The 13,664-nt window shown below is 34.5% G+C and overlaps 1 protein-coding gene across 5 annotated transcripts in view; it reads right to left on the reverse strand.

Annotated features, from left to right (window-relative positions):
- Positions 1–1,604: 1,604 nt before the first annotated feature.
- ZBBX (zinc finger B-box domain containing) overlaps positions 1,605–13,664 on the reverse strand; it is a 144,370-nt gene continuing 132,310 nt past the window's right edge. For all 5 annotated transcript variants that reach the window (XM_077160956.1, XM_077160955.1, XM_077160959.1 and 2 more), the window contains 3 exons: positions 12,793–13,050; positions 3,634–3,772; positions 1,605–1,887 (listed from right to left, as the gene is read on the reverse strand). In XM_077160956.1, coding sequence (XP_077017071.1) covers positions 1,761–1,887; positions 3,634–3,772; positions 12,793–13,050 — 524 coding nt within the window. In that variant the 3' untranslated portion in view covers positions 1,605–1,760. The remainder of the gene's footprint in view (positions 1,888–3,633; positions 3,773–12,792; positions 13,051–13,664) is intronic.

The following is a 13,664-nucleotide window of genomic DNA, read 5'->3' on the forward strand; positions in this document are numbered from 1 at the left end:
GTCACATGGAAGGCTATATTAATTGATCTGAAAGAAAACAGACATCAATGACCTGTGTTACATGGCACATCCAGAGTTGTCATTCAGTTCCAGATGTGAATGAATATCAAACATATTAAAACTATCAATGACAATTTATGTCAACTTGTTTCCATCATATATATCGTCAAATTTCATGTGGCTATTACAATACTAGGAAAATCTGGGTATTAAAAAACTAACTTCCATATGCATGTATAATTATGCGGTCATTTTCCAGTAGTTGCTCAGAGCACATTGTACTAATTCATATTAGTAATAAGTAATATTGTTGGAATTCTATAACTCAATTCTACAGTCAGACCTGGGTATAGGCCTTTCATTTTGGAGCTCACACTCCAAATGAAAGAATATGTTGAAGCGGCTCCAGGCAAAGGCTCTAATCTTATTTAGTTTTAATTTCCTCACTAGACTAATGGTAATCGAATTAAGGAACTTTTCTAAATGTGTGGCTATGGGAAACAAACAAAGGCAGAAGGGGGTCTGGTCTGCAATCCACAGAGGACCCTCATGCTTCATTTCATGTCACACTGGAAGTCAAATGCAGAGTCAGTGGCACACGGACTTTTTCACACTTTTGGCCGCAGATTCACTGATGACAACTGTCAGCTTAATTTTTATTTCAAAATTCTTACATTGTAAAAGGTAAAGACATCTTATAAATTGTTTTTCTGATCCCATTCATAAAGACTCAAGCTATGGCTGGGTACAAGGAAGGAATGGTCCACCCCCTTCCTAACAAGGATAGAGTAACACCTCTCTCCTATTTGAGAAAAAACCCTGAGGTTTTATAAATGCACTCAGAACAACAATTTACTTCTTCATCTGAAGGGAAAAGATGCTAAGGTGGTTTTTCTTACAAAAATGGCGACGATTCAAGGGTGACTCATCATTGCCTCTTCATGGGAATGTGGTAGAAGAAATGCTAACAAGGCAGTAAAAATTACTGAGAAGTCACATTCTTTTTAAGATATTTGTTTGCAAACATTGTATTATAAAAGTATGAGTGGTTTTGCTGATTTCTTAATGTTCACATAAGTTAATTAGTTTTAATAAAGGGCATTTTTATATTAAATGGCCTGAAAATAGCCACAGGTTCATCAACATCTCCTATCCTCTCAGGAGAAGATACCTGTGAATGTCAGTATGCTTCATTGATGACATGGCAGTACCAAAATAAATTTAAAGGAAACAACCATCAGTCTTATATAAAGGGTTTTCTACCAGTAATCTTCTAGGACTAACTTTTGAAGCTACTAGAACTACTAAAAAATAAAAACTGTGCTAATAGAAAACAACACTACAATTACCAAAGAAAAAGTGAATTCCAGATTTAGGTGATGATACTGATGAATGTGACTTGGTAGTCAACTGTACGCAACTGTCGATGACATCAGTATTCATGATACAATTTAACAATGAAATATTACTTTAAACAAAACCATGTTTTATCCTAAGGTAGGTTCTAGAGACACAGTTGTAACTGTTGATTCTTAAAATTCACCAAATTTTACTAATATGAGTTGCAATATAGATTAGTATCTGAGATACATCATTTGGAAGAAAAAGTTCTTAAACTTAAAATCTCACCATCTTTTATTAGTCTGTAAGCCCTGAAATATCAGAGATATTAATAACTGAAATCTCCAACACTTGGTTACTTTTTACAATTGCTTGCTTTACTTGGGTACAAAATGGGAACAGTAATGAGCAGATGGTCACTAAGTACTCTTTGACCAGGGCAGCGTGCTGACACGTTGTTTGTCAAGAAAATCCTCATCCTCTTCATCTGTACTGCTCTCAGAAAGTGTCAGCCAAGACTGAATCTCGGTATCTTTTCCAGAAGAGCTGGAAATACATTAAAAGATCAATACGGAATATACAGAATCAAGCTTCAACTCCTCATAATTTATCTTTTGATCAATACTACAAATAGTGAAGTCATTGGTGGCAGGCAGATGTGAGGGGGCTACATCAGACTGGGGTTATAATTTTCAATGTTCCCCATATACCATGACTCTTTTAATGAGAAATTCTCATCATTTCCATGCACCCAAGATATAAAGCCACAGTGGAACCAAGGAGAGAAGATTTTATGGTCTCTGGGGGTATCTTCATTGGTGATTCAGAAGACATTTCAGAAACTTTCAGAGCCTTGGGATCATCATTGAAACATTCATCATTTCAACTGGCTGGTTAATAGAATCCCAATGAATAGATTGCCAGATAAATCACCTCTTTTGTCTACAGTAAATTAGGACTATGTGGATAGCCAGTCAAGGCATGCCAATGCCAAAATCAATGACAGCCACTATTTAGTTTTTTAATTTTATTGTGTATTGTATTTTAGTGTGAGGCTCTAGCATAGGTATATGATGTTTTGGAAGAGAAGTATTGTGGAAGGACAGGGAGGACTTTTTATAATTCAGACTTTTTGGTCCTAAATTATCGAGACTTTTCTACCCATGTATGCCACTAAATAATATGAGATAATTCACCCTGCGCTGGCTAGAATAGTTCTTTGGATTATTTTCATGCCCAAACACAGACTGAATCAGTAGTTTCCAAACCCTAGTCTGTGGCCCAGTACATATTTAACTCTGATAAAGCTATCACTGGTCCAAGATAAGAGGATAAATAAGTATAAGGTACTGTCTTTTTCATGGTATTTTTTTTTTCAAATTTGAAGGTCAGTGCTTAATTCAGTTATTATCTTTCCCTTATACTTTTATTATTAAATACTATTATTTTTATGAAATGATCGTGAGATTAAGCGATAGGTTTAGTTTGTTTTTTAAGAAAAATGTTGGCAAACTAATATTGGTCCCTCATTTCATTTTTTTTTAAACATAAGTGGTGCTTGGAATGTAAAAATGCAAGAACCATGGCTAAATGACTTCCTCCTTCAGAATACCAGACTCCTGATTCTCTTTTACTGCAATATTAAACTTCAAACTAATCAAAGGGATTTACAATTTGTGACATTTATTTTACATTTTACCTTAATCCTTGTAAAAGGAATACTCCTTTCAAGAAATCTCAGGTTGTCAATATTAAACATGATAGGCTCTTTTCTCTGAGGAATTTATTAGTATAATCCATGTCCCTTGTAAGATGACATAGTAACTCCAAAATGTAATGAATAAAGTGAGAAAAATTAAAATATGCTTTATCAACAATCTAGACTCAACATCAAAAAGTAAATACCAATAGTGTACATTCAAAACTGTATTCACATGGGTTAGATTCTATTAGTGGAAAGCACTGAAATTTATCAGGTTAATTTAAGTAATAGAATCTTTTTTTGTATAAGAAGAAATGCTGAAGGATTATTAGTAATTTCAAATACCTTCTCATTTTCTTATATACATTATGCAGCCAAGAACTATTTCTTCAAGTTAGAGTAACAGCTTAATAAGCCTTTTCCTAAATCCTGATAATAGGTCAGCAAAGGATGCAAACATTTGACAAAGAATGGTCATATAAAGTACACACATGAGGACAATCTTTCTTTTTATAGTAAACATAACGAGATAGGTTGTCAAAAATTTTACTGTGCCCTATTTTTATCCATAAGCAGCAGGCTTAACATACCTCAGTTCCTCAACTCCGCAGTGCTCCCTTGTGCATGAGGTCTTAAGGAATTCTGTAGTGGTCTGATGTATATTTTGCAAACGGTTATTGCAGGCTGATAATTCTTCTAAAGTTAGGCTGTAAAGTTTTTCTGAAGTATCTGAAATAGTTTCAGCATTGTCAATACATAAATTCAAGAAACCAGTACACAGTACATGGTGCTGAAAGTTTGCCCAGAATAAACCTGGGGAATCATGCTAATACAGACTTTTAAGCACCTCTCAATTTTCTGGGCTGATGTTGTATGGTGGGTAGAGGGTAAGGTAAGTTTGATCTGAGATTCCATATTAGCGTATAAATATCAAGTTATCTTAATCATATTGACCTTTAAATATACATTATACATCAAGAAATGTATCAAATGCCCTGAGAATTCACCAAATACCCAAGATAAACAAGTGATCCTCTTAGTAACTAGAATATCGTGAAACTCCTCAATTTGCCTGCATGTCAAATGCTTTATTCTCTCTTTTTACTTTGAAGAAATAAAAGCTCCACTCCCATACAGTCTGAGGCAAAAGGTTGGCAATGGAAAAGCAGCCTTTTTCTTTCTTTGCTTCCTTGCTTTAATTTGGGTAGATAATAACTCAAATTTGAAGGGGAAAATCCTTAAATCTTCTCCCCTTCCATGAAGCTGGCCCATGATTCAGCCTTGATAAGGACTGAGAGTGCAAGTTAAATAATCTAATTATTTGGGCAAACTTATTTTAACATCAACTACCGAGAATAAAAATCAACATCATTACTACATTAGAAATGCCATAATGCCTTCTTTTTGTTTTTGATGAAGTTGCAAGAGCCATCTAAATTATATAAAAACTTATGTTATAATGACTTTTAAAAATTAAAAAAAAAACGGGGTGCTATTCTCATTCTCATGATATTGCCAAGTAAATTCCCTTCTGGTGAGAAGGTCCAAACACCAAGCTACATGTATTCTATACTAGACTAAAAACTATTTTATTCTTGGCATATAGTAACAATTCTGAAGTTTTAGAGCAAGCAGAAATTCCTCTTTTGATAATACCATAGATTATTCCTACTGAAAGACTTTAATGCTTGAAAGAATAAAGAATTCTTAAAATTATTTATCCCAGTACTATTAAATTATGATATGCAGATGAACTGAAGTTTGGGGATGAAGTTCCTGCTCCCACCATCTCCAAAGCAATCAGGACAGTGTTACTTGATCTAGTTTAAATTGTAAGGCACTATTAAAGATTAATTTTGAAACAAATGTCCTCAGTTAAAATATTTGAAACCACCTAACTACTTCCATTCTCTCATGTTAGAAATAAAAAATTGAGGAAGAGAACTGGTAATTTGTTAGAAGTAACACAACCATGTTAGAACTGAAAACAGAACTGAGCTCTTCAGCTCACCTATATTGTAAATTGCTATGTTCTAGGATCAAATTATTTAGCTCTAGGCTAAGATTTCCTCTCCTATTTTTCCATAGGGTAAAAAAAAGGCAGATATCTAAGGCACTCTATATATCCCCAATGATAGAGAATGCTGCTTGTGGGAAATAAATATCAATTTGGAATTGCTGGAATTCAGTACTCAAGTCCAATAGTGATGTTTAGATCCAAAAAATATCACCAGGAGGGACATTCACACTTGGTTAGATATTTGAGCTCTAATTGAATAGGAAAAGAGTTCATTAAAATAGTGGAAGTAGAATGGGCCCATTTTATTAAATTATTCATTCTCAAAAATATATTTAAAAATACCCATGAAGTTAACGCAAGAAAATGCAACGTCACTTTATTTTATGTGAAGAAATAATCAAGACAGATAAAAAAAAAACTGCTCACAAAAATCCTATTGAAGATTAGTGTTAAATCTAAAAGGTCAATTGTACAAAAACCTGACTCTCCTGATTTTTCTGATATAAGACCCTGTACCACCAGATCGACATTTATATAGGAAGATTTTCTTTACAACTGTCAAATCTGTTGAGTGATGGATTCAAGTTAAACCTATTTTACCTCAAGAGTTAAGAGCACATGGCCCGTAATCAAGGAGGAACCTTAAACATAATGCAAAAAATTAGACAAACAGAGTTTTAAAGTGTTTTCTAAAAACGCACGTCATTTAAAACACATGCAAAAAAAAACTGTATTTCATAGGGAAATGGATACTTAGCTGAATACAAGAAAGGAAGGAATAAAAAAAAAATAAGTAAAACTTCACAAAAAGGGAACAAAGCAGCCAGTCTATTTTCCAAATAAGGAACAAGTTGGGGGAAAAACTATAAAACTTCTACAGGAGTATCTAGCATAACTACCTGTTGATATCACAAGTGTTTAGGAAAGAGTGACAAACGGGACACTCTCCCTGAGACTATGAGCCCTATTCTCAGTCCATTCAGCCTGCTTGTTTTCCTTTTCATCTATCTTCCCCTCTCCCACCTTGTTTTGCCTTTTTATCCCCCTTTCCTTACTCTCCATGCCTTTTTCCCTGAAACTTTACTCTGCTCACATTCCCTCCCTCTTAAATGGTTACAATATTGATTTGGAGTAAGGATTTCAAATTCATTAAGCAACACTGTGGAAAGGAGACACAGTGAGAGGATGTGGAGGTGAACATCCTTGGGTGTGTTCCTCAGCTCTACTTCATGCCCAGCGGTGACTGTGGGCAATTCACTACATGGCCCACAGCCTCAGTTACTGCATCCATAAAGTGGGGGTGAAAAAATAGCACCTGCTCCATCCAACTCAATGTGTAACAAATGAAGCAACAGTGCATATAAAAACAACGGATGCTTATTACTCACGGAATGGTTTTATGTTCTTAATACCAATTTTTCTGCATTGCTTTTGTATGCAGCCCTCAATTTTTTTCGGCAACTCAAAGGCACCCTAAAGCAAAAAGATTGCCATTGTAGTTCACTGTAACCGAGCAGTCTCTGCAAGGGTTATCTAATTAATTTGCTTACTATAAATCCTGATCAGAAGAACCTTTTTATACTATGATGGTCAAGCTGTGAACAGAGGATCTGATTGCTCAGGAAGTCACTGCTTCACTGTTTTATTTCACAGACAGTATGTCTACATCTGATTAGAGAAATTTTTAATCTTCCTTGTTTAAGAAAAATTACTTTCCTTTCCTTAATTATTTGGTTCAGCTAAACTACCTGTGGGCTTGTACAAACACAAGATTATCATGGGAATTTAAGGTCCACAAAGCCTCCTAAACTGCAAATCAGAATGAGTTTGAAACAAACCAGTTATATTTAACAATTAAAAAGGAGAATGCTTCAAAGTACATTATTACTGATACTTTCTCATACTGCATATTTCCTGATATTACCCAAATTATTTCAGCTATACCAAGTTCCATAATCTGCAAGGTGCCTTAATAAGTTATAATGATTGTTGAGCTCATTAAGGAAGTGACTGTTTTTCTATTTTAAGGATATTGGTGAGGGAATAAAAATATAGCATGAACTACAGTTTAACTATAATTCTTAGTGTGATCCATGAGAAAACACAGTTAGCTTTAAGATAAAACAGGTTTCAGATTCGACTAAAAATCAGGCTTCCAAGAGTACTCGCCTTACTGTGTGTAGGCAGCACTCACTTTGGTTTCTTATGTAATTAAAACTTTTTTGAGGACTTACTAGGTGCTAGGCACAGTTAAGTGTGTGTATGTGCATACGTACGTGTGTGCGTAGGGAGAAATATTTTCAAAAATATACAATTTCATTCTATTATTAAACACTTTTATGAGATAGGTCCTATTATCATATCCATCTTTCATATATAGAACCTGATACAAAGAGATATTAGGAAAGCAATTTAGCTAGTAAACTATAAAGTGCTATCAAATTGCAAAACAGATTACCTTACTAGGGAGTCTGCACTCTCAGTCACTCTGTTCTGTTGCCTTCTCTTTCCTGATGCTGGTGCATCTGCAACTTGCACCCCCACCCCCATCCGAGACTCCTTCTGAAAGGACCCTTTGATATCCACCATAGCAGTCTGAATCAGAGTAGGACCTGCTTTAATTAATGTAGTTATTCCCATCTTTCCTTCTCCCAGCTCCTTGACATGGTTCTTTTTGTAGATTAACACCATTATTTTCACTGGAACACATAAATTACCCTATATGAAAGTAAATACACACTGCATAGCTTATGAATTGCCAGGGCTTTTGTGATGGTTCAACAGCAAAACACAACCACTTACGTACACTTAGTCCAAGAACGGCTTTCTTGGAAGCCTGCTTTGGAGGAGGGCACAGTTTTAGGAAAGTTCTATAGAACTTAGAAAGAGGAAGTTGGTATATCCATGAACGAAAAGAAAACAAATCCGTAGGGTCACTGCTCAAGAAAATACTGCTTTCCCAGAGATGCCAACACATTTACATTTACATACGAGTCAAATGTGTGGCTGTGCCTATGTGAGACTAAACCTCATAAAGAACTTTCCCCACAGATCCACAATTACTGAATTTTTCTGCCCACTGATGCTAAAGAGATGACAAAGGTTGTGTGCAGTATTGGTGAATCTTCTAGAATGGAGCCTGATTTCACCATAGCTCTATCATGTCACTGACAGTGTGGCTGATTCAGCTAATGTGTTTCCACTTCCTTCCTCGGGGCTTCAGGTGAGTCTTTCCTAAAACTGTGCCCTCCTCCAAAGCAGGCTTCCAAGAAAGCCGTTCTTGGACTAAGTGTACGTAAGTGGTTGTGTTTTGCTGTTGAACCATCACAAAAGCCCTGGCAATTCATAAGCTATGCAGTGTGTATTTACTTTCATATAGGGTAATTTATGTGTTCCAGTGAAAATAATGGTGTTAATCTACAAAAAAAAGATGTGTGACACTGGAAAAGAGTGTCTGCATTCCTGAAAATTTTCTCTAAGTTAGAAATTACATTAAATTAAAAATATAGGAATTATATAATAAAGGAAATGAAAATGGAAATGAAATAATAAAGGAAATGGAAAGTTGAAGTATAAAAAAAAAGACTACTGCTTTGTAAACTACTATAGTTCATTTATAAATAATTTATAAATGTATCAGTATAAGAGACCCCTTATTTTCTGATAAAAACTATGTGGCCATTTTTTTAGATTCAGTTCAACCTGATATGCTTCATGTTAGAATTGGTCTTAAATGTGAGAATTACTGCCAAAGAGCTACATGTTTGACATTTAGTAATTTAGAGTAAGGTAAATGAATAATGAGTAAAGATGAATCAAATTCTCCTACCCCAGCCCCTAACGAAATGAAAGAAGAGAATAAGAATAAAGTAAAAATCACAAGAGGAAATAAAGAAAAGAAAGGAAAAACAAGCACAAATAATAAACTTTGAAAAGGGGCAACCAAGGAAATGAACAGAAAACCCTTTGAGGTATGGCTATCTACCCACCCCTCCACTACCACCACACGAAAGCTAGTAGTAGGAAAAGGATAGTCAACGAAAACACAGACAAGACTCACTAATGACACTGCAACTTGGAGGAAAGTAGGTCAAAGGGAAATGAGGGGAAAACATTTGACATATTTTTGAAGTCCCTAATTGTCCACCAAAAGATCTTAGCAGAGGTAAGAAAACTGCAAACCTACAGGTATTCCCACAGGGACAGAATACACTGAAAACCAGGTTAAGTGAACTTTAGCATTTAATACAGTCCAAAAGGACAAAAGAGCCCAAATCATCCACCAAAGCATCTGAGGTACCCTTTACCTTCACCTTCGTCCACCCCCGTCCTCACAATACTAAACAAGGATGATACAGAAAAGCAGTGCAATCTCCTGTCACAAACAGCAGCTCCAATAATAAAAACAACAGCAACATAATTACTCTCAGATTTCAGTAACGGAAAGGAATCTGGAGAATTTAGTCTCAATGTATCAGAAATGACAGGAGATATGGGCAAAACTACCCACTATAAGCATGAACAAGTAAAACGCAAAGAAATGGCACAGCAACTAGCTAGGCAAACAGATTGGAATCCAAGAGTCCATAGAAGGCAAAGTCTGATAATAAATATAAGGGCAACCCAGTAGAAAACATAGTTCATGACCACAAGAAAACTTTCAACAAGTCCTTTGGTTATAAAGCAATAATGAAAACAAACTTTTTAAAAAGCTCTCAACCAATGATCTCAAAGATAAACAACAACAAAAAAAAAGATAAACAACAAAATGTCAGATATTGAAAGAGAGATGCAAAACTAAAAGACTAGTTAAATTGTCACCTATTCCTGGATTAGATTCTAGAGAAGGAAAAAAAAAAGCTATAATGGACATTATTGGGACAACCGAAGAAAATTAGGTATGGGCTACTATCTATCGACATCAAATTTCCTGATTTAGATCATTGTGCTATGCTCATGTGAGGAAATGTCCTTGTTCTTGGGAAATAAGAATAAGATAAAGGTAAAAGGAAATGATGTTTCTAACTTCCTCTGAAATGCTGTGTACATATGTGTGTGTGTGTGTGGAAAGAGAGAATAAAGAGAGAATGAGTACTAAAGTAAATGAGGCAAAAGATAAACAAGCAGTGAATTGAGCAGTCAACAGGAGTTTCTTGTACTATTGTCTGCATTCCTGAAAATATTCTCTAAATTAGAAATTACATTAAATTAAAAATTAACCAAAAAAAGAAAACAATACACAAAGTCAAAGCAATACCATTAAAGAACTAATTTTAAATATCAAACAATAAAGATGACCAAATTCAGATAAAAGTGAAATCCTGATGTAGAGGACAAGCTTGAGGTAACCCCAACAAATGCAAATGAAAATATAAACGATTAAAATTTTTGAAGAAATTAAGAGTCAATACATTGTACAAACAGTATCCAACATCAAAACAACAATAAACAAAGAAACAAACAAACAAAAACAGGTTTCTCAGCAGAAGAAAGCCAAATGGAACAGAAAAACACTTCTATGATAAAATACAAACAAATTCTCTGTAGATATGGAGGATCTTACTCTGTAGATAGGAGAGCCCTGTGTCTTAAAAAATGCTGAATTGACAGTGAAACACAATCCGATAAAGTTAATGAATTTCAAGGATTAAAAAAGAAAATGGAACATTCAGTCAGGAAAAAAGTCTGTCCCATGTAAGAGAGATGGTGAAGTAAAAAATCAAGGTGGCATCAGATTATCTCATAGCAGAATTCTGAACCAGAAAACAATGAATCAGTATGTTTGAAGTTAGAGAGAAAAGTGATCCAAGGGGTAATACCCTCAGCCAATGTCATTCGCATGTAAAGGTATCAGGTATCTTAAACATAAAAGAACTCGGGTAATAGACTACTGTGAGCCCCTCCTGGGGTGGGCAGCGGGGGAGCTATTTGACAGTTAAATTCAATCAAAAAAAGGGTAAATGGGAAAATTACAGTAAAGGACTAACAACCATTTTCAGAGACAGAAGGCAGTGAAGTCATGCCTATTAAGCGCAGAAGAAAAGAAATTGTGATTCACTGAATAAATCTAACTAACTTGCAAAACTACCATAAAGACAAAAGACAGGACATTTTCAATAATGTCATAATCAAACCTTCAAGGGATGAATAAAAATAAATGGTTCAAAATTGGGAAGTCATGGTAAAGTGCTGGTATTGAACATTTAATCCATGTGAGTTTTCCTTAAGCAACAGAAATAAAAGGAAATACTGAAAAAATAAAAATACTAATATAACTATAAAAGAGATATAATCAATACTGTCTAGAATTATATGCGGTAAAGAAGAAATAATAGAACAAATGAGCCTTCATCTTTTATACAGTGATTTAATCATTACTGTGTAGAACTAAAACACATAGATAAAAATGGCCTCAATTGCTTGTTTTTCTGTTGACCATTTTCCTTAACTATTAAAGGAATCTTTTTAAAAATTTCAGGTTGAACCATATAAAATTGCCAATATTCCAATGTTTTTGGTCTACAAATAAGGTAATTGTACAGAGTCCAACTTCACAATATTTTATAGTGAAAAATATATTTACCTGACAATTAGAATTTTCTTTAGTTTCATTTCAATTGGGTAAGTGTACATTTATGATTCTATTAAAATATTACGTAGAGTAAAAATCTAGTTTTATAAAATTATCATCTTTCCTTCAATTTATTCATCCTTCTAAGTAACTATTATTATATGTGTGTTTATGATATAAATAAATAGATGTTTAAAATGATACTCATCAAATGTTAATTATGGTTATTTTTAAGATAGTGAGATTTTGTTTGGATTATTTTTTCCTTTTTTTTCTGCATTTTGTTGTATTGCTTTAATTTTTCAAAACCAAGGCGTATTATTTTTTTTTATGTAGCCAAGTCATTATTATAAGGTGAAATAACAAATAGAATTGCTAATACCAAAAAACAGAAATAAAGGAGAAGTGTGGAATGTACAGACTCAGAGAAGTTTCTGGTCTGCCTCCTGGACCTGCAGCTGGGATTCTATCAAACTTCATGAAATATTTTCTCACAAAAATAAGATTACTTCCCTCTGAGGTTTTGTTACTAGAGCAATCCTTAGCATACTCAAAAATATAGATATCATTGCTAGACTATATCCATCAAAGTTTAGGAATAGAATGGCTGAGTATAATTTCACTCAGCCAGCAAGGTCAGCATCACCTGGGTACTTATGAGAGGTACAGAATCTCAGTCCTTGCCCCCAAAATACTTAATCAGAATCTGCATATTAACAAGATTTCCATGGGATGTGTGTGCACATTAAAGCTTAAGAAGCACTGCTATAAAAGATCTAACAGCTCATTTCTCCAACAAGGAGACTGGGCAACTGGCTTTCAGAAAGCTACAGAGATTAGCATATGGTGGGGTTTGTGGAAAGGAGGAAATATTTTTTTCTGTGCACGAGGGCTTCATGCCACTATTTATGTACTATGTGGGCAAAGGGGTACCATCTCTGCTGTGGTTGGGTACAATGTTATAAATGTTTTATAACATTATGTGGGTCATACAGGGGTAATCAAGAAAGTGTACAAATAGGCAAAAAGGTTTACAGTTAAAGAGGGAAATGGACAGAAAGGTTTTTCGTTTGCATGCTTTTTTTTTTGGAGCAAGATATGAATCAGGCAAAAGGCAGACTTATCATTGTTTATGCTGGAAAAAATTAATAGCATTACCTGTAGGATTTCTCAGCACATTTAACTCTTTTTCCAAATTTTCTAAGGTTTGTTGATCAGCAGTGTCATCTAAGAAAGGCTCGTTCTGGTCTGTAATATCAATATATTCAATTTCTGAAATTTCAGAAGCAGCTCTAGATAATGACCGAGCAACTGCACTTCTTGTTCGAGGCTGAGAGGATGAAAAGCAGCTGGAGCTACTTCTAACAGAGTTAGAAAGTGGTAAATTTACTGTTGAAGGTCTCTGTGATGTCCAGCCTAAAATACAAAGTAAAAATTAATTTTTTAAAATTCTGAGTGAAAATGCTTAAAGATACAAAAGACCAGCCCCCAGAATGTAGAGCAGTTAAGTTCATGCAAAGGGTTAGAATGACTTTTATGATTATCTAAAAGTGGGTCATCCATTTTAGTTTGCCAAAATGTGTTAATCTCGAATTAACTTGCCTCTGTCATAAAGGACACTTCTGAGTTACTTTTTCCCTGATTTTTCTACATTCAGAAAAAGACAAATAAATGTTAATATAACTAAAGCAAAACATTTATAAACCAAGTCAATTGCAGAACAAACCAACACCAAATTTTATCATCTATCCCCAAACAAAGAGCTGTGCCCTGTTTCTTAAATTCTAGGCCAATATCACACTATGTTTTGTAAGACGAAAACCCATAAGGTAAATATGGGTGTTACCTCCTGGAGTACCAATTTTACTTGACAGCATGTAGTTTACTTCTATATTAAAAGAAGTAAGGAGACAAAATAGGCTGGTATGAAAATCTATGTGACTTTTTAGAAAACTACAGGCTTTAAAAAAATTGAGATTGATTAACAAGCAGGGGGGAGGACGGCCCAGTAAGAAGCTCCAGGAATCAGT

Source organism: Tamandua tetradactyla, chromosome 5, assembly GCF_023851605.1.
Source record: "Tamandua tetradactyla isolate mTamTet1 chromosome 5, mTamTet1.pri, whole genome shotgun sequence".
Lineage (NCBI taxonomy): Eukaryota > Metazoa > Chordata > Mammalia > Pilosa > Myrmecophagidae > Tamandua > Tamandua tetradactyla.